Below are 27,209 nucleotides of genomic sequence, written 5' to 3' on the forward strand. Positions count from 1 at the left end.
TCCACCAGGTTCCTTAACAAATCCCTGAAAAACACACACCTTCACAAGTTTGATTTCTTACACATCTTGCAGGATTTTTGCCCAAATCCCTCTTTTTGGAGTAACTTTGAAGTAAAAAATGTTTTAAGCCCCGAGGTTTTTACATCCCTGATATTATGCTGGCCCTGCTACACAGATAGTGATGCTGGAATATGGAATATCCTGCCTGAGGTGAAATCAGCCTCGTGTAACCCACGGATGAACTGCATCCTGGCCACTCTCCAGCAGGAAACAGGCCCAGCACTATCTTTACAGCAACATTTCTGCATGTATTGACACCAAAAACACTGCAGAACTTCCACTGTAGCAGAGCCAAAATGGTCTGGGTGACTGGGAATAGAAACTCAAGTTGTGGCAATAAAACCCACTTGGATTTGCACAAGATTTAAACCCTCTGTTTGTGGTTGCAACATTTCCAGCTTGCTGAGCATTTCCATCTTTTTACAACTGGCATTTTCTTATCGGTGAAAAGGTTGTGTTAAATAAATAACCAAACACTCCTTGAGGATTATCCTGGGGAGGTTTATGCTCTGAACTTAGCCCAGCTCAAACCAGAGACAGAGCTCTTCTAAACCAGAGCTCTGGCTCTGATTTAGGATTCATGGAAGAAATATTTTAAATTATGTGTGTTTTCTCATTTTTTAAAAATGGCTACATACAGATTCTTCTACCTGGAGGCACCCAGCAATATTTGAATTTCTCACAGGTCTGTGAACCTGTGGAACTCGACTCCTGTGGGGTTCCCACAAAATCCACATCACAAAATCAGTCAGATTACATCAAATGACCCTGCCCAGGAAAGCAGCTCATTGCTGGACCATCTGCACGAAAAACTGTTTAATTAAGAGCTCGAATTTAATGATCAGGATCAATAAAAACCAAAAATCCAGTCCTTCTCCACTCTGCAAACCACACCTGGCCCTGCAGTGTTAATTGTTATGCAATGCTGGATCAATTGCTCTGTCTGGAGCATCACAGCACAGGAAAAGAAATTAATTCAGCATTTGAAACAACACAAGAGAGCTACGATTAAATCAGGCTTGATTTGCAGGGAAATCACTGTAAAAATGGAATAAAACCAGAAATAAAGTGTGCAAATGCAACAGAACAAAATGCAAGTATCAACAGCGAGAACAAAACCACGCAAAGCAAACAGGAATACACACTTGCCTTTTTAACCACTCAATTTTGGTGAGGAAACAACCCAAGAATGACTAAACCAGAGCTGAAAAATGCCAATAAGCAACACAAAAATCCCTTCCCACTGTTCCCAGGTCAGGGACCAAGCCCCATTTTTTAATAAATACAGAAATTTTGCTTGAGATTCTGCATTTAAAGCTACTTTCAAACCCACACCACCCCGAATAAAGGGAATTTTCAAAAGGAACATATAGGATATGACAACACACAAGAGCACTGGCACTTAACTAACCTAAGAGATTCCAGATTTGCCATAAAGAAAACACATTCCCAACCCCCTGATATTCCCACAGTTCCCAGCAGATTTCATAGCAAGGCTCTGGGGGAGAAAGGAAAAAGCAAAACTACCTCTTTCCTTCTAGTTTGGGACTATGGCAGCGCAAGGCCTTCCTCAAAAACTTCCTTTTGAGGAAAAACCACATTTTAATTCCCCAGGAATTCAGATTCCAGAGCTCAGCCCCGGCAAACTGCTGACTGCCAGCACCAAAATCCCTTCTTGTCTGAAAACAATCGATAATTCCATTTTTTGACATCAGTGATGACAAACTACAGGAGCAAATCAACGCTGTCCCAGTGCCATATGAGCCCAAAAGCAGGCAGGGAATCATTCCACACCAATTCCCACATTTAGAATTCCCCAAACTCAGCAATTTCCTGCAGAAAAGAGAACTTGGAAGTGGAAAATGGAGATGCCACAAGTTCTTCCTGTTAATACTTCTGTGTCTCCATGGGGTAAATTTGTCTCTATTGCTTCCACAAGTACCAAAACCCTTATTTTCCTCCCAAAACACAAAAAAGCAGAGTCTCTGTTATTCCAGGCATATAGATATACACATATTTATCTATCTACATATTTATGTATCTATCTATCAATCAATCACATCATCCTTGCATTTATTTTGCTTCCCTTTAAACTCCCTCTATGACATAAAACATGGTAAGCAATAATAAACAGATAATATAAAAATACTTATAATATTATAAATGCAATAAATACAGGCAAAACACCTCCCCGAAAATAGGATTTTAAAAATATTTCAACAGAAAGCAATTATTTCAATGAGGAAATGAACCAAAAAAAAAAAGTGAAATAATGTGTTAATCTGACAGAATAATCCAGTGACTCTTTGAACTGCCCTGCTTAAAGGTGGGATTTAGGCACATTCCATAATCCGGGATCAATTCCTATTCGGGTAAAGCCACTAAACTGATTTTTCAAGTGCAAGTTATTAAATACTGAATCCAAAACTCAACTCAACACCTTTTCAAGTTCAAATCCACAATATGGATTTTTACAGCCAGAAAAAGCCCCCAGACAGAATAAATTCATAGGAGGAAGAGGTAAAACAAAAGCAATCCCACCTTTGCTATACCAGAACATGGCAAAACCCAACAGCTGCTCTTCCCAAACACTTAATTTCTATTAAATAAGGAATTAATCTCAGGATATGTGTGGACACTCCAATAACCTGCCCCCAAAATACTATTAAATAGTGTTAAATGGTATAAAATAGCTATGAATGGGCTGTTTATGCATTTCCGAAAAATCTAATTATGACAAATTTAACTACAGATTACACTTCCCATTTATTCCTTAGGGATGGAGAATAAGAACCACCGAGGGAGGGAGAAGACAATTAAAACACTGGATATGCAGGAGGTTCCAAACCAAGACAGAGCAGGAAATACTAATTTGAGCCTGGAGTTAATTGACACCTTCGGAAGCCACTTGCAGGCTTTCCTGCTCCTTAATTTGATGACAAACTAAACCCACAGTCATTTTTCCTGCTTCAAAATGTCACATCACCAAGGACAGTTATCCAAAGCAGCTGGAGAACTCCAAAGAGCAACGCGTCTGGCACAGGAAAGGGAAATAAAACCGGCGAAGGCTGCGAGGCAGCAGAAAAAATCGGCATTGAAAGGGATTTAAGCCACCCAAGAGGAAGAATTCCGTGTGGGGAATTCCTTAAGTAGCGATGGAAATCTCCAGCCATTAATAACCCGCAGCTCGTTTGGTGGTGAAAATCCCACCTCAATCCTGCCCCGTTAACCGTGTGGGGGTTATCCTGTATCCCGGGATACCTGAGATCCTGGATCCTTGGATTCCTGATTCCTTGGATCCCTGAATTCCTGAATTCCTGCACCTCCCGCCCCCTCAGCGCCCTCAGCCCCCTCAGCAGCCTTCCCGCCCTCAGCGCCCTTCCCGCCCTCAGCGCCCTCAGCCCCCTCAGCGCTCCCGCCGCGGGCCCCGCTGAGGGCCGGGGGCTCACACCGCTCTTCCCGCCGTGAGCGAGCCGTTCTCCCGCCCCCGCCAGGGTCTCACCTGTCCGGTCCCGTTTCCCGGTCCCGTTGCCTGCTCCCGGTCGCTATTCCCGGTCCTTTCCCTCACGAGTCCCGGGCTCCGCGGCCCCGCCGCGCTCGCTGCGGCAGCCGCCGGATGACAGCGCGCGCCGCCACTCTGTCGCAAAGCCCCGGCCGGCGCGCTTGACGGCTTGGCGGTGCCGCCATGGCAACTGCCGGCTTGCCGTCAGGGTGCGCGGAGAAGCGGTGATTGTTCGCTCGCTTAATTAATTAGCGATTACTGTGAGGCTTTAAAGTTACGGCAGGAGGGAGGGAGCGGAATGCTGGGGTATTGCTGGTTTTGAGCGGGAAAAGCGCTAATATGAGACATCTCGAGGTTATGTGGTGTTAATAGAGCGCGTTGTGAGGTCGGCGGCGGTGACACCGCAAAGGCGCGTCTCCCCTCACAGAATTCCCGCGCTTTCCGCTTCCAACATGGCGGCCGGCGCCCTCACGCGCTGCCCTTCCCCAGAGTGGCCGCCGGCCGCCATGTTGGGCGGGAGGGTGTGTGTGTGTGGGGTGATGCCGCCCGCCGCCATGTTGGGAGCGGGCAGAGCGTGAGGGAGCGACGCCCCCGGCAGCCATGTTGGGAGCGGGCAGCGCGTGAGGGAGCGACGCCCCCGGCAGCCTCACTGCGCCCCCTGCCGCCCCGGCCCAAGATGGCGGCGCCGCTCCCGTCCCGCCCCAAGATGGCGGCGGGCGGCCTGGCGGAGCGGCGCGGAGCGGCCGCGCCTGCGCCCGTCCCCTGCCAGCGGTGCATGCCGGGCGCCCTGCCCGCCGTGACGCTGCACATCGCACCGGCGCTCCCACCGGGGCCCCGCGGCCATGGCGGGCGTGAAGGTGATCGCCAACGACACCGAGTTCCAGCCCGAGCTGAGCGCCGCCGGCTCCCGCCTGGCCGTGGTGAAGTTCACCATGAGGGGGTGAGTGAGGGAGGGAGGGAGGGCGGGACGAGGCCGCGCTGCTCCCGGGAAAAGCTCCTCTCTTCCCGGTTTTTATCCGGGCTTCCTGCGAAATCCCCGAGCGCGGTTCCCCCGGCTTCGGTTTAGTCACGGAATCAGCGCCGCGTTCCCAATTTCTGGGATAAATTCCCGCTTTTCCCGCCCGACCCGCCAGCCCTCACCGCTCTGAGGGAGCGGCGGCTTTAAAGCTCCATTAAAGGGCACGAAACTGAGGGAAACAGCACTAAAAACACCTAAGAACCTAGAAAAAACATCTCTCTCCCTCATAAAACTTGGCTGGATCCTCACCCTGTTTGCCCCGGACAAGTGTGGTGCAATCGGAATGAATTTGGCACCAAAGAAACCTGAATTATTCCCGTTAATTTGGGAAATTAGGGAGAATAGCGAGAATCTCGGGTTTTTTGGGCTTCATAAAGCATTCATTATTGTCTGGTTGCTGCTTCTTAATTCTGGGGGATTTTTTACCCGGTTTTCTACTTCGGGGTTTTTTGGTTTCACTTTTCGTTTCCTCTTTCCCAGTAAGAATTTACAGTTTACAATTTACAATTCCCTATACAGGAATTGCTGCAGCTCAGCACTTCCTACACTTTTGCTGGCGCAAAATAAATAAAAAAATACATGTTTTCAACCAAAGCAATGCAGTTAAAAGAAACCTTTTCCTCCCAGGGCCAAATAAATGTCGGAATAAGAGGTTACAGGTGGAAATGAGATTTATTGTGGGAAGAATTTTATGACCCTCGAAGCTTTGATACATTTTGATCATTAACTATTTAAGTTATGTGTAAATACAATTTTTTCCCATGGACTAATGAGAGCATTTTTTTGCTGATTTTGCCCTCCTTTGTAGCACTTTATTGAGCAGGACTGTGGTAAAAATGCTGCAAATAAAGGCAATAAATTGCAAATTCCTAAATGTCATCCTTGTAGTAGGGATGGTACTTTTACACCAGGATATCAGGAAGAGCAGGAATATTCTGATACTGTTTTGGCATTGAAAAAATGAAATAAAAGTGGAATTCAGTGGAAATGTCATTTTTTCCACAGGTGTGGCCCTTGTTTGAGAATTGCACCTGCATTCAACGCCCTGAGCAACAAATACCCACAGGCAACCTTCCTGGAGGTGGATGTGCACCAGTGCCAGGTGGGGGCTCTGAAGTAATCCCAAAATCCCCAAAAAATCCACCTTCTGTCCTGGAGAAGGAGCTGGGAATGGGTTGTGGAGGGAAAAGAGAAATTGGGGAATTAATTGGAAAGCAAAGCCTTCAGGTAGGACATTCAGAGTGATGTCCAAATACTAAATTCTCCCAAAGTGGGAGAATAAAATCCCTGCTTGGAAAACCATTCCTGCTGTGCTGCCCTTCCTCTGAGTGGTGTGAAAACACATTGATTGATTAATTAATTAATTAGCAATACAGGCAGCAGTGGCTGATAACTAAAATAATACTTTTAGATATTGAACGCAATGCTGGTGGGAATTTAAAAGAGCCTTTCCAGGCAAATAGGGAAAATAAATAAATCAAAATAAATAAATCAAAATAGTAAGAACTGAAAACATGAGGGGCTGGCAAGAACTCAATAAATTGATTTATTAGTGGGACTGCTGGCTGTCAGTGGTGTAGAGGACATTGAGCTAAGTGTTAAATGGGCACTTTTAAAATGTCATTTGTTTTCATTTTCGTTTTTTTTAGGGCACAGCTGCCACCAACAACATCTCAGCCACCCCGACGTTCCTTTTCTTCCGAAACAAAGTGCGCATCGACCAGTACCAGGGAGCAGATGCTGTGGGCTTGGAAGATAAAATCAAACAGCACCTGGAGAACGATCCTGGCAACAGTGAAGACACAGACATCCCCAAAGGATATGTGGGTATCTCCCCAGAGTTTGATTGGGATGCTTGTGGAGCTCAGATGGGTGAAATTCTGTGGGTTTCAAAAGTGTTTTGAGTCAAATAATGGGATTTTAGGCAAAGAAGACCACTTGTCCAGAAAAAATTAAGAATATTGACTTGCAGTTTTATTAAGAATGAAAAATCTCTCTAGTTATTAAAATTAATTTCGTGTCCTAGGATGAATTTAGTGCCCTATGTCCTCAGCCATCCCAACCTGTCTTCCAGCCATTCCTTAAAGTGCAAAAAGCATCATTCTTTCTTCCCCCAATATTTTTTGAAGCAAATGACCCTAAAGTGATTCTCTTTATGTTTCTTTTTCCCCACCCAAGATGGATCTGCTGCCCTTTGTGAACAAGGCTGGCTGTGAGTGCCTCAACGAGAGCGACGAGCACGGCTTTGAGAACTGTTTACGCAAGGATTCCTCCTACCTGGAGTCTGACTGTGACGAGCAGGTGAAGCTCCAGCATCACTGGGATCACTGGGATGCACTGGGAGGGTGGGAGAAAAAAAATTCCCCAGCAGGAGCATTTGCTGGGATTTGAAGAGGGAAGCAACACATCCTTTTATTTCAGAGCTCTCTTGTCCCTCTTACCTGTGCTGAGTTGGTTTGAAATGAAGAAATCAACGTTTAATTGTGATTTTTTTTTCTCTGCAGCTGCTTATCACTGTAGCTTTTAGTCAGCCTGTCAAGCTTTACTCTATGAAACTTCAGGGGCCAGACAATGGTGAGTGACATGTGTGGTGCAAATAAATTGATTTAGTGTAGATTGATAGGCAAATATTTTTGTTTGAGACATGAGTCGAAGTATTTATTATAGTTTGATACACAAATAGAAGTGTTTAATACAGTTTGATACACAAATAGAAGTGTTTATTAGAGTTTGATAACACATATAGTTTGATACACAAATAGAAGTGTTTCTTAAAGTTTGATACACAAATAGAAGTATCTCTTATAATAGTATATATAGAATATATATACTGCTAAGACAGATTTCCAGTTCATCCCTGTTTTCTACCAGTAAGGCATTTGGGAATTAAACCTTGGGTCAGGAGTAAGGTGACAAATACTGGGATTTTATTCCCAAATAAAACCCCTGGGAATGTGTTATCAATCTTCAATAAGTATCCCAAAAATCCTTAACTAAAAGTCTATTTTGATGGTTTTAGAAATGCAGAAGTATTTATTATAGTTCTAATCCACGAATTATATTTATAGTTTGATCCCTTGCAAAGAGAGGGTTGGATTTAATTCAAGGCTCAAGATGAGAGCCACTGAAAGATGCACTGAAATTATTATATTTTTTATAATAATTCAGCTTCCACTGCAAAATTCCACACAATTCCATGGACTTCTGAGATCCTCTGTGGAATATAATGCCCACCTGGAATAATTCCTCTCTTCCCTCCCAGGCCAAGGGCCAAAATACATCAAAATCTTCATCAACCTGCCTCGCTCGATGGATTTTGAGGAAGCAGAACGAAGCGAACCAACCCAGGCTCTGGAGCTGAGCCCAGATGACATCAAGGAAGATGGGATCATCCAGCTCCGTTATGTCAAATTCCAGAATGTCAACAGTGTCACTGTGAGTCCCTTTTTCCTGAGGGAAATCCACACAATCCTGGAGCCTGGGAGGCTTGGGGCCTTCAGCAAACATTAAATTGTACTGATTGAATTTCTAGTCAGATCCCAGTGAAGTTGGGACTCCTTGGGTCCTGAATGGGGGAAGTGGAAGCTGGGAAAATCCAGCTTTAACAAACTGCATTCTGCATAGAATTATTGAAATTAAGAGGACAGAGACCTTTACTTTAAAATTAAAAAAGCTTTAATTCACTCAATTCAAACACCTCGAGCATCTGATGCTTTAGGGATTAAGTCACTGAACTCCTTTTTTTGGCTTTTTTCCCTTTCCAGTTGTTTGTCCAGTCCAATCATGGTGATGAAGAGACGACAAGAATCACATATTTCACATTTATTGGCACTCCAGTGCAAGCGACAAACATGAATGACTTCAAACGAGTGAGTCTCTTGCTAAAAAACACCCTTGGAACCTGCTGAGGCCACAATTCCAGATTTTCAGGGTGTTTTGGGCATCCAAGGGGAAATGTGGAGCTTTTTCTTGGGGTTTTTTTGAGCTTTCTATGAGGTTTTGATCCTCAGCTCTCTAAAAATAAATGCTAAGAAATGAAAACATGGGGGGCTGAAAAGTTACAAACACCACAGGCAGTGGTTTTTTTAATAGCTGTGAGATCTCGATTTACATCCTGATTTTGGGATTCCATTTTTTTGGAAACTTTTTTGTGAAGTCTTATTTTAAAATAAACTGCTTCAGCAATGAATTTATGGTACAAATACCCTCTAATTTCAGAAGGTTAAAAGCACTAATATCAACATGGCACCTACTTAATTTTTAGCAGCAAAACTGGGTCTTAACTAAACTTAAAACTCAAACACTTCCCTTTCCCAATTTCTGCCCCATTTTTATCCTGAATTTGCCATTTTAAGGTCAAACCAAGCAGCCTGGATTGAATCCTCTGGAGCTGATGGGAAGCTCTGCTGAGGCTTTCTTTGGAAAGGAAGGGACATGGATCAAAATAGATATATTTTTAATTTTTTTTTTATTATTATTTTTTGAGAAGGGGGATGGATGGGCAGAAAATAGGTGGAGCTGAGCTGAGATGCCAAAATCTGCTGTGTTTTCCAGATAATTCACATGGGCCACTTGTCCCTCTCTGCCTCTGACTGGTATAGACCATTTCTGTTGATATTCCATACTTGCTAACACCTAATCCTTAATTTTTGAACTCTGGTTTTCCTTTTCTCCCTCACTTCTCTGCCTAATCCGTGTGTGAATCGTGCCAGGAGTGAACAAATGCACAGGATTGACCAATTTAACTCCAAATGGGCTTTCAAAATGCTTTTCCTAGCAGCTCTTAATTCTTTTGGGAGAGAGAGCTCAGCTGGACACTGAGAATTCCTGCCCTGCAGGCTGACAGGGAATGAGCAAGGGGAAGGAGCAGGAATTCCTGCCCAAGTTCTAAACTTTATTCCTGGTTTTTCTTCCAGGTAGTTGGCAAGAAAGGAGAGAGCCACTAGGAAGGAAGCCACTGGAAAGGCCTTATCCCGGTCCAAGATTCCCACTTTTCCTGGATAATTGCTTGACCTTAACCAGAGACTGTCAGTTTGATTTACTGCCATTTCCAATAAATCATTGCTTTGAGCTGGAGTGTTTTCCTGGTGTCATCCTCCTCCTCCTCCTCTGTGGATTTGTAAATAAAATTCCTGACTTTTTGCCAAGTTGAATTTTGTTTTTTCCAAGGATTGTGGCTCTTTTTGTTCCATTGAAACTTCCCAACTCTGCTGAGAGTTTCAGATGTCAAATGCAAGTAAAATTTGATTTGTTTTGTATTATTGTTATTCCCACAAAATGCAGATAATTCTTGGACAGGATTAACTTCACCTGTTTGTGACAGGATTCACCTGTTTCTTGGACAGGATTAACTTCACCTGTGTAATTCCCATTTCCCTCCAAAATCAGAGCAGAGGAAACAGATTTTAAAATCATTGTTCCATGAACTTCCACCAAATTCCAAAATTTTCAATATGAGAAATTCCTGACCTTGTTTCCCAGGCAAGCTGGGATTTCAATGTTATTCCTTCCTCCTTTTATTGGATGTTTTTCCTCTCTCTGGTTTCAGTAAGGGAATATTTATTGCAAATGTTAATTTTCCCATCTTAATTGGAATTTTTTTACTACTTAGGGCACATTTCCAAGAAAATTTACCAAATTAATGTTGGTAAATCAGGCATTGATCAGCACCATATCCATTGCATTCTCTAAATTCCCAGGAAAACTTGCTAAGTGTTTAATTGCCATAATTAATCTCTTTGTAAAGTTAAATTTACTGCATTTTTAATTACACAAATCCCATTAAAACTTAAATCCTAGCCTAATTGCTGTTCCTTGGACACAGTGGGGTGGTTCTTTTCTGCCTTGGCATGTTTGGATGTTCATCCCAAGTGAATTTCCTGCTAAAATAGAATTTCTTTTCCAAACAGAAAACTGGGAATTGTCTAGAAAACCTTATTTTCTGAGAGGCATGGGGTTTGTGTTCACTCTCACAGCATAATCCAGGATATTCCCAGAGCTGCATTCATCAATGGCATGTGGTGACAATACATTTCCTCTCCTCATTCCCTACTCCTGTGTTTGGAGGGATGTAAAACACAGAATTACAGATGGAAATAAATAGTTTTTAATACAAAACCTACCTGTTTCTGCTTTTGTCCACTCGTCCTGCCTTGGAATCGTGGCGAAGCACCTCGGGAAAGGATTTCCCCCATTCCTACCTGAGCACTTCGATCGTCCCGTGATGAAAGACTCATTAAACGTGACTCGTTAAATTCATTAATATTTTTATTTATCGAAGGTCCCGCGCTGCGCTGTTGCGTTTCCCGCGGGACGCCACGAGGTGGCGCTGCGGAGCCGCGCCGGCAATGGCTCGGGATAACTTTCGCAGGAAAATGACATTTCCCGGGTTTTTTTGTTCCCCCATAAATCTGAAACATGAATGTTAATTTAATTAAAATAAATCGTTCCCCCGCTTGTACACCCGATGGAATTCATCCCGAAATTCATCCCGAAATGCTTCAGGTGCCTCCTGCAGCTTGGATGGGAATGCAGGTGGGAATAAGGAGCTCCATTATCCCCCTTTAATACGACTTGATCATTGATTAATTAGGGCACAATTAACTTCAGGATATTATTGGGATTTTATATACATGGGCAGGAATTGCCTCCAACCTCCCGGATTATCCCATTAATCCCCTTTGTCTCCTGGATTGCCTCAGTTCTAACTCCAAGTGTTTTTCCCTTGGAATGTCCCATTTGGGAAAACTCCGGATTGAGAAATTCAACTGAAAATGCAGGAGTAGGAGGTTGTGGAGCTTCCCAGACACCAAAAATCACCTTCCATGGATTTCCTGAGTGCCCAATTTGAGCTCCTGCCCTGTGTTCCCCTAAATCTGAGTTATTCCCTGAATTCCAAAGGCTTGACAGCACACACAGAACTTCCAGAGCATTTAATACATTTCCCCCCAGAAGTTTAGGGAATTCTGAAAGGCTTCTCCAGCGAAAGGAAAAAAATACCTTTCCACTTCATTTCCCAGATTGCATTTCGTCTTGTGCAAAATAACATTTAATGGCCAAACCACCTCATTTCTAAGTTGATGTTGTTAAACTGAAATATCCAGGAGTCTCCATGAAATGTTTTCAGTATTTGGATTTTTCTGAAGGTTTCTGTTTTCCTGATTTTTTCCCCCAATTTCCCCAATTCCCGAAGAAGCAGGAGCTCTGGGAAGCAGTGGAGTGTTACTAATACTGTGTCATTAACTCCAAGGGAAATCTCCAACTGCAGCTTCCTGCCAAAAATGCAGCCAGCAAAACTCACTGCAGGACTTTTCCTCCCTTCCTAACAGGTATTTTGCTCCCCAGGCCCTCTCTTCTGCTCCGAAACACAACCATTCCCTGGGAAAAATGACATTTTTTCCCCTTAAATGAACCACCAGGAAATATTTGTTTATTTTTTCACACTTTTCAAACTTTTCCCTTTCATTTTTGTGTGGTTTATATCCACCTCCTGTGCTGCTCCAACTCCTTCTGGGCACCGATGATGGGAAGAGCCTGAAAAAATTGGTAGTTTTTAATAATGATTTGTTATTTATCATTTATTATTATTTATTTATTATTTTTATTCATATCAAGATGAGCTCACTAACTGGAAAAGGAAAGGAAAAGGAAAAGGAAAAGGAAAAAAAGGAAGTTCAAGGTTGTTTCTCTGCTTACCACATTTTAATGTCAATGGAAAAAAGGGCATTTTGGTAAAATTCCCCCATTTCAGACCATGGGAATTTAAAGCTTTTCCACTCCTCCTGCAGCTCCAAGGGGAGTGAAGATGTTTTCCCCCTCAGGAATGTTTTCCTCCTCATGGAATGACTCAGCTCCAAACAATGTGCTCTAGTGGGTTAATTCTGCTGGGCAAAATGGCTTTTTGGAGGAATTCCTCCAAAATTCAGGGGAATTATTTCCCAAGCCCAGGGAAATTTGAATTATCCCAATAGAAATGATAAAGGTGATCATGATAAAGATTATCCATTTTTTCCCCACACCCAGGTAAATGCGAGTTGATTCCTCAGCCTCACCTGAGCTCCCAGATGAACCAACCTCTCAACATTTCCTTTCACACAAAACCTCCTGATGTGGGGATTATTTGTAGCCTTCATTTCACCCCATTTTTACCCAGAAATTCCCATTATTTTTGGGAAGGACGGGACCTCCCAGTCCGAGGATTTTCGGCTGACAGCCTTAATTTCCCCCCATTTTTACCCCGAAATTCCGATTATTTCTGGGAAGCAGAAAGCAGGGATGGCAGCTTTGACCTGCAGGGATCTCAGCTGTTAATTGGAAGTGTTTTCGGCCGGGTTTAGGTGGTGCTGCCGGCATTCCCGATCCCCGCCCGGCTCATCCCGCGGGATCGAAGCCCCGAGCAGGACAAGGGGTGACAGCAGCTCCCGGCAGAGCTGCCCGGAGCAGCCTGGCTGTCATCTCCAGCTCCGGGAGCTGCGATTTCCTGCAGTAATTAGTCTCTCGGTGAGTTTTTAGGCTTTTGTGGCATGTTGGGAAGGCGATGAGTTCGACAGCGATACCTGCCGGGGGAGGATGGGTGTGAGACAGGGAAAAATGGGATGTGGGAATCGGGAATGGCAGAAAAGCGGTGATTTTTAGGGAAAATCGGATTTGCTGCTTCTCCCTCAGCACCCCCGAGGTGCCGGGGGATGGGAATTGATCCTCAGCTTCCCTGGATTCAATGGTGTGATGGAAACATCCTGGAATTCTGCTTGGATAAAGGATGTGGAATTCCACCATCCGGATGTGTTTTATGGAAGTGGAACTCCTAAACTCATCAGGCCTTGCAGGAAATTGTCAATTTCCAATTCCCACATTTGTGGGAATCCTAACCAAACACAGGAATAAAAGTCCCGTCCAGGCTGAGGTATTTTCTGGGATTCCAGAGGAATCCCATAAAAACCCGGGAATTCTTATCCCGGGAATATTTTCCTGCAGGGATTTTGGATTTGGGATATCCTGGGAATGTTTGCCTGCAGGGATTTTGGATTTGGGATATCCCGGGAATGTTTGCCTGCAGGAATTTCGGATTTGGACCCCGCGGGGCCAAAAGAGTTGGGAGGGTGGTTTTATTCTTTTTTTTTTTTTTTTTCTGTCACATCCCCACTCAAAGCAACAAACACTTCCTGGCCGAGCATATGCGGGTGCCGGGGAAGGAGAAGCTTCCCAATTCATCTGCTGCAGGAGCAGAAGGTGTGAAGTGGGAGGAGAAGAATCGCGAGCGGTTTGGATGCCAGGGAAGATCGCGGCGATATTCAGCAGAAGGGATAGATGGGAAACACGTGGAGCTGGGCAGAGCTGGCACCGAGAGCCACGTGGGCACCTCGGCCAGCCCTGGACAAATCCTGCATCTTATTTCTGGGGTTTTTTCCAGTATTTTCCAGGCATGGAACGGAATGGGATCTTTTCAGTGACTGCCCAGCCTGCTGCCCGAGCAGGAAAAGTGGCTGGGAACGGGGATGTCATTCCAGAACATTCCATCCTGCTTTTCCCAGGGCTTTGGGTGAGGAAAGAATTGATTTGCCGTGTCGATTGATCTGTGATCCCACAGCTCCCAGCTCCCTTCCTGGGGGCATCCAGGCAGCCCAGAACTCCAGAGGAATAAGGGAAAGCTGTTAGAGCCTCATTAGCTCCCGAATTCCTGCAATACCCATCCGGGAGCTCCTCGCGAGTCATCGCAGCACCTGCAGAACCAATGGGTTTGTGGGAAGCAGGGAATGATTATTCGCACCTCATCTCGTCGCCTGCCTCGGAGGAGAATCATTACAGGCAGAGGTTTTTCGCTCCCACCACTGCGTTTTTCAAAATTGATTCCTCATACTATTCATTTCTAAATGCCTCCTTTATCCCAGTGCTATATAGCCATCGTATAGATAATTTTATAATGTATATATAATGCCAGAGATAAAACTTTATAACAGATATAAATAGAATGTCACAATAAATAGAATTTTGTAATGCCTGTCATTTGATGATATAGAACTTCATAATATTTATAACGTTATAAACACCTAATTATCTCTATCTATACCATAATTTTATGAATTCCAAACTATTCTGTTCACTCCATACAGAACAGATCCAGGCATTGCAAACCCTTTGGAAAACCTTCCCGGCCACAGAAAGCTGGGAGAGGCTGATAAACCCATATTTTAAAGGCTATTTTTGGGGCTCAAATTTGTCCTGTACTTCCCAAGATCTCACGGAAGTGCCTTTGGGAAAGCTGGGATTGGGATCAGTGCTGTGTAATTCCGTTATTCCATGTTTGAAGAATCATGGAGTACAATTCTCCCACCCTCTGAAAAACCACAGAGCTTTTCAAAAAGTCCATCCAGCCGGGAATTTCGGGGTTCAAATCCCCTCATCCCACCATTTCCCCGATGAAAAATTCCACCACGGAACTCGCCGTGCCTTCCGACGGCTGGCTTGGCGAGAGAGAGGAGGGAAGGAAGCACTCAGAGCTCTCATCAGATGCTCCGAGAATGATTTCAGCTGCTAAAAATGCTAAACAAAGTTGGATTTCAAAGGCCACGTTCCAAAGCCTTCCCCTCTGATAATTGCTTTTCTAGGGTTTTTTTAAAAGCCATCTGCCATCGATTTCATTGCAATTTCAGAGGGTCTGGATGGGGGATGTGGCAGTTTCCCCCGTTTATCCCGATTTCCTCCCGTTTATCCCGAGTGCCTCCCCCCGTTTAGCCCCGGTTTCTCCCGGGATAGCAGAGCTAGCAGCGCCACCTTGTGGACATCTCCGGGATCTCCAGGATGAAAACATCCCGAGTGAAGAGGAGCAATTAAACCTCAGAATTTCAACTTAATTAAGATTAAACGAGGTTGAAAACCCCTCCTTTGTTTACTTTACTGGCATCAAACAGGAAACCTCAAAGCGCAAAGCTCTGGGGCTAAAAATTCAAGGGGTGATTTGGTCTTGGGGGAAAAGAATCTCAATTTTTCTACAGAAATTCTTGGTTTTTTTGCTCTTGGCCACACCAGCCTCCCATTCCTCACTTCTGCACTTTAAGGTCTGAAAGGCAAAGTTGGTGCACCAAGGTTGACAAAAGCCATTTTCCCAGAAATTCCCAGCTGAGAGAAATCCAAGAGAATCTAGGAGAAATTCCCATTTCCTAACCCCCTGGACAGCATTGGGTGCAGGGATTTTATCCATAAAGCTGTAATCCAATCCAGCCCTTCCCACAACAGTTTTTTTTTCAAGGATATTTTCTATTTCCATCCCATGTAATGCATAGTCTTGGCATTTCTTATCACTCCCAACCATGCCTTTAGCAATTTTTTTCCCCGTTTGTTCCAAATTTCAGGGCCGTGCATCCATTTTGCCTCAGACCAAAAGCCTATCATGCCTTCTCATCATTTTAATTAAATGTTTGATTTGGACTCCAAAGGTGCATGCAAATCACCAACTCCATTTGATTGGGGATGGGAAAAGCTCCATCTTTCCCAAACGAAGCTGCATTTCCGTGGGTTGGGAATGAAAAGCTGAATTCCCACATTAAACAGCATTGTTTTCCAGATCCGTGGAGGATCCTATGGCATAAAATTTGGATTGTTGGAATTCATCAACTCCCAATGAGCAAAGAGTGAAATTGGTGTGAAATGGCTCTGGAAACAAAATTTTATTTGTGTTTTTTTGTATTTTCCACGTGGAACTCGAGATTCACCTTTCTGGATTTCCCCAGTGGATTTCCAGCCCCTTCATCCCCAAATCGAAATGTTTTCTCAGAGCAAACGGGATTGGAGTTATTTATTTTCCCTGGAAATAAATCGGTTGGGTTGTAATTTGGATGTAATGTTCCCCCAAAAGCCATTCAGGCAAAATCTCTTTTTAACTGTGCCTAATTACGGATCGGAGGCTGCTCGGCACCGAAACCCGAATGTTGATGATTTCCCCCCGCAAAGGGGAAAAATCATAAATTCTTTCTAATGGGATCTTTAATAATAAAAAAGAACATAATCATTACTATCCAAAGACGGATGGCTTCCATGGGGCTTCCTCACCGGCATTTTGTCTGATTCCATCACAGCATTAATTATTGGAGACTAATTAGGCAAAATTGCGATGGCAACCCTAATGAAAACAGGTCTCCCAAACCCCAAATTCCTTTAGCTCCTTCCTTGCTTTCTGAGTGTTCTTTGGAGCTTCAGCCTTTACAGTTTTCCCAGCAAGGCGCAGCTGAAAAGTTTGCTTTTCCTTGGTTTTTTTACTGAACCTTTTTCACAAGGAAAAGGAAATGGACAAGGAGGAAGTGGTGATCTTAATAATGAGGCGATTTCTTCATTGTTAGGTTCTTTCTTAATAATTAGCCTGCTAAAGGCAGCACCTCATCAGGGAGGAGACTTTTTAAATTTTGGTATCACCAAAAGTTTCCAAAATCCGGGTGATCTTACAGACTTTTTAAAATTTGGTATCACCAAAAGTTCCCAAAATGCGGATAAGATGGGAATCTAGGTGAGGAGTGGGAAGATCCTGAAGCCACCAGAAAATTCCCATTTTTAGATCTGCTCTTTGGATTTTCTGGGGGGGAAAAGAGTTTTGGAGCTGCCAGGGAGGAAATCCCACCATTCCCTAATCCCTTCAACTCTGCTTTTCTCAAAAACAGTTTTCCATGGTTTGGGAAACTCTGGGAGGAGCAAAGCAGCCTGGAATGCTCAGGAATTTTCAGCTCACAGCCAGGAGGTGAAGCAGAGTTCAACCTGTCGAGTTGGACTGGATGATTTTGATAAAATAAGAGATTTTAGGGTGTCAAAAGGAGCCAGGCTGAGGTGACACCACCTGGTGTCCCCGGGGTGTTACACACACCTTACTCCCAGGTGTAAGCACTACTCAGGCCATGCAGGACAGGATCAGCCACACTTAAGGAGATTATTTCCCCACGCTGGGAGCCAAGTGTGGATATCACTGCTTTCCCCTCCTGATCCTCCAGCCTTTTGCTCTGGATAACAAATCCCCAGGGAATTACTGGAGAGATTTCCCTAAGAGCATCGCGGCGGGATGGAAACGAGGAGTTTCTAATCCTCCTTTTTTCTCCAACCCGTCTGGCAGCTCCTGTCGGAGAATGTGGAGTCAGCAGGGACTGGGGATGTGCAAGATGGGAAAAAGAATCCAGAAAAAGAGCTTTCCAACTAGGCCTCGGCTCAGGGAAATCCTCACTCTGCGTTTCGGTGAGGATGGAGGAGGTGGCAGTGGAAGAACTCCTGGTCCTGCAAGTGTGGAATCAGCTTTAGACTGGAAGGGACATTGAGGTGACCCAGGGCCACATCCAGCCTGGCCTGGAGTGCTTCCAGGGATGGCACAGCCACTCCACAGAAGGGTTTGGGTCAGGAGGGACCTTGCAGTCAGCTGCTCCAGCCACAGATGGGGGCTGTGGTTGGGTAACAGATGGGTGACCTGGCTGGTTCAGCTGGGGGTTGGAGGCTGCTGGAAGGTGCTGGAAGGTGTTGGGAGGCTGTTGGAAGGTGTTGGAGGCTGCCAGAAGCCCCTGGAAGTTGCTGGAAGCCCCAGGAGGCCACCAGAAGCCCTCAGAGGCCCTCAGTCTCCACTAGAAGAGGGATTTTGGACACGGAGATTTGGATCATGCCAGGAAGTCGAGCAAAATCCCCGTTCGCAGTCAGAGGTTTTTTCCCTCCCCACTGCCCACGAGTGCAACCAGGCAACTGCTGACTGGAACGTTTCTATTGTGGGGGTTTATGCTAAATAGGCATATCTTAATTGCATTAGTCAAAATAATTAGCTAATATATTTTTGCATAATGACGAGGTAAGCAAATATCACCCAAGCTCAGTGCTTCGTGCCTGAGTAAATTTGGGAAATTAATCGACTCCCAACTTCCTAATTATCTGCCTTTTATTCCGAAACTCAGACGATGAAATGCTCCTGCATTTTGTCATTTAGTTGGAAAATTTGAAAGCACCTGGTTTTCCTTTTTTCTCCTCCTCATTTTAACAAGGAAATGGGAATGATTTTTACTTGCCTTTCCCTGTTTTCCATTTTTTTTTGATCCTTCCCAAAGTCAAGGATCACAAAGCTTCCTGATTTCCAGATGTGGAGCTCAGGTAGGAATTAGAATCAAATATTTTAGACTTCCCAATGGTGCTGGGAATGGTTGGATTTCAGGGTCTTTGGAAGGGTTTTTCCTGCAATCCCACTGGGAAGTTTGATGCATTTGGCCATTTTGATTCATCTCCTCACCTGGGAAATCAGAAATATCCCAATTTGGGTGGAATTTTTCCGATAGAAAACACGAATCAATGGATGTGATCCCCACCTTTCTCCAAGCCGGACAGCTGGGAACGAGAGATCCAATTTTATCTTTATTTTTCATGTGGGTCATTTCTATTTCACCATTGCTCCCATTAGCTCCTCCATTTTTGGGGTCTCTCAAATTCCTAACAGACAAACCCTCCTAGCCACAGCAGCAGGACACGGATAAAGCTATTTTTCCCAGGATTTTCTCTGTGTGACTCCATGTTGTTATCTCCAAAAGTATCCCAAAGGATGCACAGACAAGGAGGAAAATAGCTCCCCACACACACTTAGGCCCAGCTGGGATCTCTCGGCTAAAAACGACGGTGCCAAACCCAAAAAAGTCCCCCCAGCCCCTCGAATCTGGGGAAAGACAGCAATTCACACTGCAATCTGTTCTTTCCGTGCTGCCTGGTTTATTATTAACCACACTCAATTTCTTGTGGCAATTCCTGGAAGGAATTTCTGGGGTTGGAAGTTGGGTGTAAAATGGGTTTAGGGGGTCAGGGCTACCTGTCTGATCCATAATAGAGGATGTCCAATTACAGGGGTTCAGGACAAGCCCTGCAGAACCCATTAAATCACATTAAATCACATTAAATTATATTCACTTCGTTCTCATTCAGTCCTGCTGTTTCTCAAGTGATTTTCCAGTTTATCCTGATTGTCTCCTCCACATATGTGGGAATGAGGATGGAAGGGAAAACCCAGAGATATAATTTCTGTGGAAATTATGAACAAAATGTATTTTTTCAGGCTCAAAAGAATCAGAGCCCCATCCTGCCATCATCATCCTCATCCAAAAGCAAGGAGGTGAGTGCTGGAGAGAGGGAATTAATTACAATTAATTACAATTAATAACAAAGCAACGTAAACTCCGCTCTGAGCTTGTTCTGTGATGGGCTGGGTGGTGTTCTCATTGAATAAATGGAATAAATGGATTACATGGAATAAATAAATGGCAGAGCAGTAAATAACCTAGGGAGAACTCATTGCCATTCCTGAGGAATTCCAGCAGGTAGATAAGACTGACAGTGCTGGGTTTGGGGTGGGGATGGAGCTCTGATCCAGGGGAATTCCCAATCCACGATGCCAACCTGGAATTCTGGCCGAGAGGAGCAGCAGCCCCAAATAACCCCAGATTCCTTCCCGGATAAACCAGCTCGGCAGGGAGGATGTTCTGCCCAATAAAAAAAAAGAAGCAAAGAGTGACCTGACAGATGCCAGGAGGAATTCCGGATGCTGATGATGATGCTGATGGATGCTGCGGGTGCGAACGGGAGATGTGAGACACCGGCAAAGGCGACAACAGCTCCGGGACGGAGGGAGGGAAAGGGCTTGGGGGTGGCACGGGGGAGGTGGCACCGGGGGGAGGTGGCACTGCTGATCCCGAGGGAGGCGCGGGATGGCCGCAGCTCATTTTCTGCCTAGGTGACTCCGCCAGACACGTATCGTGCTCTACTTAGCATTTCGCCTCCCCTGCCGCCGTGCCATGTGCGGGCGCAGATGGCAGCATTTATCTTTCATTCCCTGTCCCACCGGCAGCTAGCGAGGGACACCGGATGCCCTCCCGGTCCTTCTTCCCCTTCCTGCTCCGGTTTGCCGCTCGCTGCGGACAAATCCGAGCCGGGAAAGAAAAGCTGTTTGAACTCAGCGCCCCCTGTGATTTCCGCACCAAACTCGATAACTTTGCCGGAATTTGCGCAGCTTAATTAAAGCGCCAGCCCACCGAACAAGGCGAGGAGTTGGAAAAGATTACACTCAATTAGACTTATAAATCTTGGGCAGGTAATGAACATATTCTTTCGATGGACACTTATCTTCCTCCCCAAGATAAACCACCACATCCATATAATGCATTGCTAAGCCTCCCTTTTCGCCAGCCGCCAGCAATCCCATTTTCTATTAAATAATAATCATTGTAATTAATAGACTGGTTATTTTATCTCCCTAATCTGGTTACAGCCATTTATCAAAGGGATGTAAATGAGGGCGGCAGAAAGCCGTTCATTATGATTTTCCAAAGGGTCTACGCCTCTCGCTGGAGCATGGAAAATGTAATTCTCTTGAACTTAATAAGATACTTGACTTCGTGTCATTCCCGGCAAGCAAATCCAGTCAAGACTTGGCGCTGCTTTTTTTTTTTTTTTTTTTTTTTTTTTTCCCTGTCACACTCAATTAGTTCAACTCACAGTTCTCCATCAGTTTGGGGAGGTTTTCCCCACGCCCTTCCCACGTGGAATTTCGGGATGGAAGTGTTGCAGGCTGGATAACCTAGCCAGTAGAAAATGTCCCTGCCATGAAATGATCCTTAAAAATCCCTCCCACCCCAGTGAGAAATTTCCAAGCCATCAGTTCCAAAGCACCCGAAAAGGAGAAGGAAAACATCCCAAGGTGTCACCCAGCTCCTGGCACAGCTGATTAATGACAGCCCCGCAGAGAAGTGGCACTTTAGCCAACTTTCCCTGGTGATGGATGATGACATAATGTCCCCTCCAATTAATGACAGGGACATAAAACACCTGGATGGAGTGCGGCAGATGTTGCTTTGCAGGCGGGGATTGGTTTTTAAAGGATCACCGGGAATGGGCTTGGGATTTGTCCTCCTGCTTTGTCCCACGTGTGAGCAAGGGGTGGAGTTTGCTCCACAAGGGTCACCTCAGAATCCTCAAATCCAGGGACATCTTGCTCAGAGCTTACATTTCCACCAGGATCTCTGGGAATCCATTCTTTTCATTTCCCTGAGGGCTTTTCCTGATTTCCAGATTTCCCCCCATTAGTGAATTCCTATAACACTAAATAACCTGGAATTACCTGCCAGTGCATTCACCCCTTTTTTGCCAAAAAAAATTCAACAGCAAAGGTAAAAAATTCTTTTCCTTCACCCCTCCACTGCTTCCAACAGCAAAATCCCACTTTATTTTGGTTTTTCCCTCTTCCTGCTGCACTCACCCTTCAGACAAATCCCACTCTGGCACCTCAGAAAGCTCAGGTACATCCCAGCTCCTGCACAGGGAACAAAAATCATGTCAAGTTATCCTAAAGATCCCCAAATCCCGCTTCTGTAACTGAGGCAGAGAACTCCACTCATTACAGCCTCCTGAGCTGAGAGAAAAAGTTCAAGAAAAATCAAATTTCCTTCCAGCAGTTGAACAGCTGCACAGAAAAAACAAAACAGGAGGAAAAGCAGGGAGAAGTGAAGACATCCATTTCCAGCAATCAATGGCAGGTGCAAGTCAAGGGCATGGCCTTTAGCAGGACCCAGGGCTTGGCCAGAGCTCTGCCAATTAATCATCCACAAAATGCACTCGACAGCTTGGAGAAGCTCCTGATTGCGCCGCTAATTCGGCCTTGGAAGGTGGGGAGAGAGGGAAAGACTCGGGGAAAATCCGGGGTGTGGATTTTGGGGGTGAAGCAGCATTTCTGGGCTGATTTAAGCACTCAGAGCTCAGAGTTCTCTGTGTCTTTTCTCCCAGGAATGACAGAATTCCAGTTTTATTCCAGGGTTGATTCCCAGAGGCACTCAGAGCTCAGAGTTCTCTGTGTTTTTCTCTCAGCAGTGACAGAATTCTCCATTTTATTCCAGGTTTGATTCCCTGGAATGCCAAATCCCACAGAAAAGGAGGTGCTCAGGTGATCTCCAAGGAATCAGAGCTGGCTGCAGACAAACAGGGATCCTGGGGTGTTTTGTGTCACTTAAAACTCATGGAAAAAAAAGAGGAAATAACCACTGGTGTGTTTGAGTGATCATTGTTACACTGTGAGGGAACAGGAACAGCAAAATCCCAAAATTTTTTGCCCCCAAATCCCACATTATGGGGTGGGAAAGCTCCCCAGGGGAAAACTCTGACCCCAATCTGACATTTTCCAGGATGTCCCATCCCAGAGCTGTGCCCACGGGATGGGGGCAGGAGGTGGCACGTGGCACTCCCGATTTATGTAAGGTTGGCTATTTTTAGGGCTGTTAATAAAAAGGATTGTTCATCATTATCACGGCTTAGCCCCGGCGAATCTTCGGGGGAAGTGAGGTGATTTATCCCACTAATCCCTAAATCCCAGCTCCACTAAGAGGGTTGGAGGCTGAGAGATCTCTGAGTTCCTCTCTCCACTTGTTTTTTGGGATGTGAGATTCCCTGGGTTGTTCCTATTTTCTTCCCAAACCCAGAACTCTTCAGCACCACTTAAATCTGAGCTTCACTGAGTTTTCCACTCAAGTTTTCCACTCCCAGCTTCCTTGGAAAAATCCACCATTGTGCCTCTAATTCCTGGGGCTTTTCCCATCCTTTTCCCACCCAGCAGGGCTTTGGGGTCCTCGGGAATTCAATGGGAATTTCCAGGAATTTCTTTCCTACTGCACCCCAGATCTTCCCACTCCGGCTTCCCCCCCCTCAATTCAAGTCAGGATTAAATTAGGATTACATTTCTCCACCTCTTAAAAAAAAAAAGCCCAGCAAAGGATGAAATGTAGGATTAACAGTCTGGGGGAAAATCTGCCGCTCGCTCGAAGATCTTGACCGGGTAATGCGGAGATTTTGGGAAATTAGGAGTTTGAAGTGCTGCTGGGAGCAGCCTGAGCTGGGTTTACAGCTAAAACCCCTAATCCCTCGGATTCCCAAATCCATGGGAAGAGCTGGAAGGTGCTGCAGGCTTTTTCTTCTTTCCCACAGCTGAGTATTTTTCCCTGGGAATCTTTCCTTGGTGTGACCTGGAATTGTGAAAGATTTCCCTGCCCATGGTTGAGGTGGAATGAGAAAATCCTTAATTTCAATCATCTCTCTGACCCAACTCCACCAACTCCTCATTCCACGAGAACAAAAGTATTTTTATGGAATGTTGCATTTCCCTGGGTGATTCCTGGTGAAGTTTGGAGCAACCTGGGATGGTGAAAGATTTCCCTGCTCATGGATGGGATGGAATGAGAAAATCCTTAATTTCAATCATCTCTCTCACCACAAAAATGGGATTTTTCCTGGCTGGCAAGTGAAGCAGAAAGCGTTAACAGCTGGAAGCTGCCCAGCCATGCATCTTTATTAGCAGCTGGAAGCAGGGAGGGAAAGGAGCAGCAATTATTTTCCTTACCTGTCCCAGGGCCAGGTGTGTGTGGCAGGAATTCTCTCCTGGATGGATGGAGATCGTTAATTCGTGCAGAGTCAGCGTGGAGATGTTGGGGTTTTTCCGGTGGGGAATGCAGAGCTGGAAAAGCAAGGGCATTGCTGAAGGAATTCCTGCCTTGTGGGATTTGTGTTTAAAGCCAAAGCAATCCAGGAATCCAATGATTCCAGACTTTGTCCAATAAGATATGTGGGGAAGTTAATAGGAATTGGGAAAAGGTAGGAATTTATAATCAATTAGCTATGTTAGGCCATTGCAGAAACTTGGAATTCAAGTGACACAAATTGGGAATAACTTGATTTTCTGAGAGTGAAACTGAATGCAAGCCATTCCGAAACACTGTGGATTGGGATATCACTGCTAAATAAACCACATTCCCAAATTCTGGCTGTTATTGGGATTCCTGCTGTCATTCTTTTCGATTATTTCTAATGGGATGGGGATGGATGTACCAGAGGCTCAGAAAGAAGCCTTAGGGAAAACAGCAACCATTGTGCCTTTCCTTGGAATTTCCCTTCAAAGATTTAATTCATATTTTTGATGATGAGCGAGTTTGATTGTTTTTTTGTTTTTTTCCCTTAAAAAAAAAGCAAAATTAATCAGCTGTCAACACAGCAAATTCAAAATTCTCCATTCACCAATGTTTAATAATCCCATCGCAGAATAATGCATGAAGGAGGAAAAGAAGCCAACCCTCTCCATGAGGCTTTGCTCTGCCCGGCACTCGAATCCTCCAGATAAAAAGCTCCCACTTTTATCCCTCCAACTACTCGGGCAGCCCCTGGAAGAACCAAAAGGACTTGAAGGGGAAATAATTGGCTCTTTAGAGGAGCAGAGCTGAACAATGTCCTCGCTGCCTCTCGAGCTTTCGCCTGCATCTGCCTGGGCTATGTGGAAATAAATTAAATAATGGGGCCGACAGGATTGGATGGCCAAAATATTCTCCCTTTAATTAATTAATTTCCAGATTAATTCCCAGATGGCTGTTGGGGCTGAGGGGAAGGAGATCTCAGGCTGGGGAATGGGAGGAGGACTTTTGTCCAGATTAATTGTCAAGTTGTTGTCCCTTAAAAAAAAAAAGTGAGGACAGGGATGCATTTTCTTCCCAATATTCCAAATCAGCACTTCACTAATTGTTGGGATTTTTTCCCTGTGACTTTTCCCTGTGATTTTCTCCCTTCTCAAACTCAGAAGGTCCCAAAGATGAGGGATCTCCACAACAGCTGGAGGATAAAACAGAGAGCCTGAATTCCCTGTTTGCTCCTAGGAAATCCAGAAACTCCCAGGCATTTTCTGGATCCAAAAGGGATGCAAGGATGGCTCCTGGTGGATTTCTGCACCTTTAAATCCAAGGAACATTTTTTTTCAATTTCCCAAGCAGTACAAACTCAGCTGGACCCCCAGATTTTGCGAGGTCTAAAATCTGAATTCCCCTCCGCTCCACTGCTTCTAGAACATGAAAGTCACTCTCATTTTTCCCCTCCTTGTCCACCCGAAGGAGGCATTTGCCCGCAGCCCCTCGGCATCTGCTGCTTTGTCAGTTTGATTTAGCTGCCTGTGGCTGCACAGGAGCTGCTCAGATTTCCTGCTCCTCCACCAGCACGAGAGGAGCTGGGATGGGATGTGCTTTGGGACATTTGTGGCCTGGAAATGATGGGGAATTTGGAGCCACAAAGTCCCCCCTGATTGCCCTTTTTCCCCTTTTCTCCCCTTTCATTCCAAACCCCAAAGTGTCCCCCGGATGGCAGGAGGTGACACAACCCAGCCACCCTTCTCAAAGCAGCTTTTGATCAACCTCATCCCATCTTTCCAATCATCCTGAATCCACTCTTTTTCCAATTCAAAGCTGCTTTTCCCCATGGAAAATATTGATTTATCCCCCAGCATCATCTCCAAAGCTCCTTTTTGTAACCAGATTGGGAAACTTCAGTGTCCAGCAGCGATAATTTTGGGAATGTGGCAGCTCTGGGCTCGGGATCAACTCCCAGAAATCCTTTTCCTGCTGTTCCAGCCCTTTCCCATCACCTGCCTTCCAGGGGCTGCTGAGCCAGGAGTTATTTGCAAGTGACATAAAAATAGTGCTTAAAAAAAAAACCTTAAAAGCAGCTGTGCAGCACTTAGCCCAGAAAAGAAATAGATATAAAACATGCAGGGAATTTTATTTCCCTTTGCATCCCTGCTTTTTAAAGCCCCCCCAAAAAAGGGAGCTGGCCTTTAAGCCTTCAATTAATTGAACAAAGATTTCAAAATTGTTCAATTGGTTTCATTAGGAAGTGTATAATAGAATAATAAAGTAAAACAAATGATATAAAGCAGACCCACTAATTAGCTCTACATGATTGATACAGCTTTGGACGAGGCATTTGATCTCCAACAAAATGCAGTTCCTTGTTAAGAGGATTTTTAATTGATGTGCAGAGAGGTATTAGATGATGTTGGAAAATAATTACTCCAAAGCTACTCATGCATTTGGCTGAACATAACAAATGAAGTTTGGGCTCTGGATCTGGCGGAGTGGACACGTGCTAATTAATAACGAGAGGAACAAGCATCTTCCAGGGGCTTTAACCCAGTGTTTACCAGGAGATTGCGTCGCAATTATGCCCCATAATGAGCTTGTCATGGGAACCAAATCCACATCACTCAGCTGGGCAACACTTCCAGATTTCCCCTGGAATCAGTGGGAAAGAATCGACCTGCCAGGAGTGGAGGAGATCCATGGAGAGCCTGTGGTTTCCCTCAAGTGTCCAAGGACTCTGGGATGAGGGAAAGTTGTCCTTGAGCTTGAAGCTCCTCAAGAATCCTGACTGGGATTCACCTATGGTTTATTCCATGATTCCCTTGGTGGTCATGAGAAAATCCCTTGATGATAAATCCTTGTCACCCACAGCAGTCACAGCAGCAGTTTTATCCCTGCAATCCTCTGGGTCCTTCTGGCCTTTGGAAAGCAAAGCAACTCTAAAAACTTCCGGGCAAAAGTCCAAAAGTCCCTTTGGGTGTGGGTGCTTCCAGAGCAGGCAGGAAATGCCCTCCTGGGCAGAGGTGTTTGCAAAGCCAGGAGGGATTATTGGAGGTTATATTTCCATGGAAATCTGATTGATTCCCTGGCTGGAAATCCCAGGGAAAATTCCCAGTGTCACTCAATCCTCATCCCGCTCTGCATTTCACGAACGACACCCGAAATCTCACTTTTCCTCCTTCCAAGCAATGCCTCTGACACTTCCCAG

The 27,209-nt window shown here is 45.0% G+C and overlaps 2 protein-coding genes and 2 long non-coding RNA genes across 9 annotated transcripts in view; 1 reads left to right on the forward strand and 3 right to left on the reverse strand.

Annotated features, from left to right (window-relative positions):
- The window catches only part of WDR7 (WD repeat domain 7), a 35,794-nt gene extending 31,905 nt beyond the window's left edge, over positions 1 to 3,889 (reverse strand). For 4 of the 5 annotated variants that reach the window (XM_085043306.1, XM_085043304.1, XM_085043303.1 and 1 more), the window contains exon 1: positions 3,563 to 3,889. The gene's annotated coding sequence lies outside the window, so the exon portion shown is untranslated. The remainder of the gene's footprint in view (positions 1 to 3,562) is intronic. The other variant, XM_085043307.1, reaches the window with a different exon arrangement.
- A 425-nt stretch (positions 3,890 to 4,314) lies between these two features.
- Positions 4,315 to 9,650, forward strand: TXNL1 (thioredoxin like 1). 2 transcript variants are annotated; one of them, XM_085042264.1, is made up of 8 exons: positions 4,315 to 4,502; positions 5,586 to 5,682; positions 6,230 to 6,403; positions 6,759 to 6,881; positions 7,085 to 7,154; positions 7,843 to 8,015; positions 8,345 to 8,449; positions 9,135 to 9,354. In XM_085042264.1, the coding sequence occupies exons 1-8, from the start codon at positions 4,405 to 4,407 to the stop codon at positions 9,210 to 9,212; spliced, it is 918 nt and encodes a 305-aa protein (XP_084898390.1). In that variant the 5' UTR covers positions 4,315 to 4,404; the 3' UTR covers positions 9,213 to 9,354. The 2 variants fall into 2 exon arrangements, with proteins under 2 accessions (XP_084898390.1, XP_084898391.1); XM_085042265.1 differs by lacking the exon at positions 9,135 to 9,354 and adding an exon at positions 9,497 to 9,650 and having other exon boundaries at positions 4,320 to 4,502.
- An 899-nt stretch (positions 9,651 to 10,549) lies between these two features.
- On the reverse strand, positions 10,550 to 12,226 carry LOC146425264 (uncharacterized). The gene is made up of 2 exons (XR_014846739.1): positions 12,024 to 12,226; positions 10,550 to 10,990 (listed from the first exon to the last, which is right to left on the reverse strand). It is a non-coding gene; the product is annotated as an uncharacterized LOC146425264 (long non-coding RNA).
- An 8,787-nt stretch (positions 12,227 to 21,013) lies between these two features.
- Positions 21,014 to 27,209, reverse strand: part of LOC146425265 (uncharacterized) — a 43,059-nt gene continuing 36,863 nt past the window's right edge. Inside the window, exons 4-5 of the long non-coding RNA XR_014846848.1 lie at positions 23,950 to 24,063; positions 21,014 to 21,876 (exon numbers count right to left, since the gene is read on the reverse strand). This is a non-coding gene — a long non-coding RNA (uncharacterized LOC146425265). The remainder of the gene's footprint in view (positions 21,877 to 23,949; positions 24,064 to 27,209) is intronic.

Source organism: Lichenostomus cassidix, chromosome Z, assembly GCF_008360975.1.
Source record: "Lichenostomus cassidix isolate B80296 chromosome Z, HeHo_3.0, whole genome shotgun sequence".
NCBI classification, from domain to species: domain Eukaryota; kingdom Metazoa; phylum Chordata; class Aves; order Passeriformes; family Meliphagidae; genus Lichenostomus; species Lichenostomus cassidix.

Bases quoted from the DNA above. Each gene is read 5' to 3' on its own strand.
- TXNL1 (XM_085042264.1), top strand. From the start codon at position 4,405: ATGGCGGGCGTGAAGGTGATCGCCAACGACACCGAGTTCCAGCCCGAG. The intron at 4,503-5,585 runs GTGAGTGAGGGA...TTTTTTCCACAG, and splicing joins GTGAAGTTCACCATGAGGGG to GTGTGGCCCTTGTTTGAGAA. The intron at 8,016-8,344 runs GTGAGTCCCTTT...TTCCCTTTCCAG, and splicing joins AGAATGTCAACAGTGTCACT to TTGTTTGTCCAGTCCAATCA.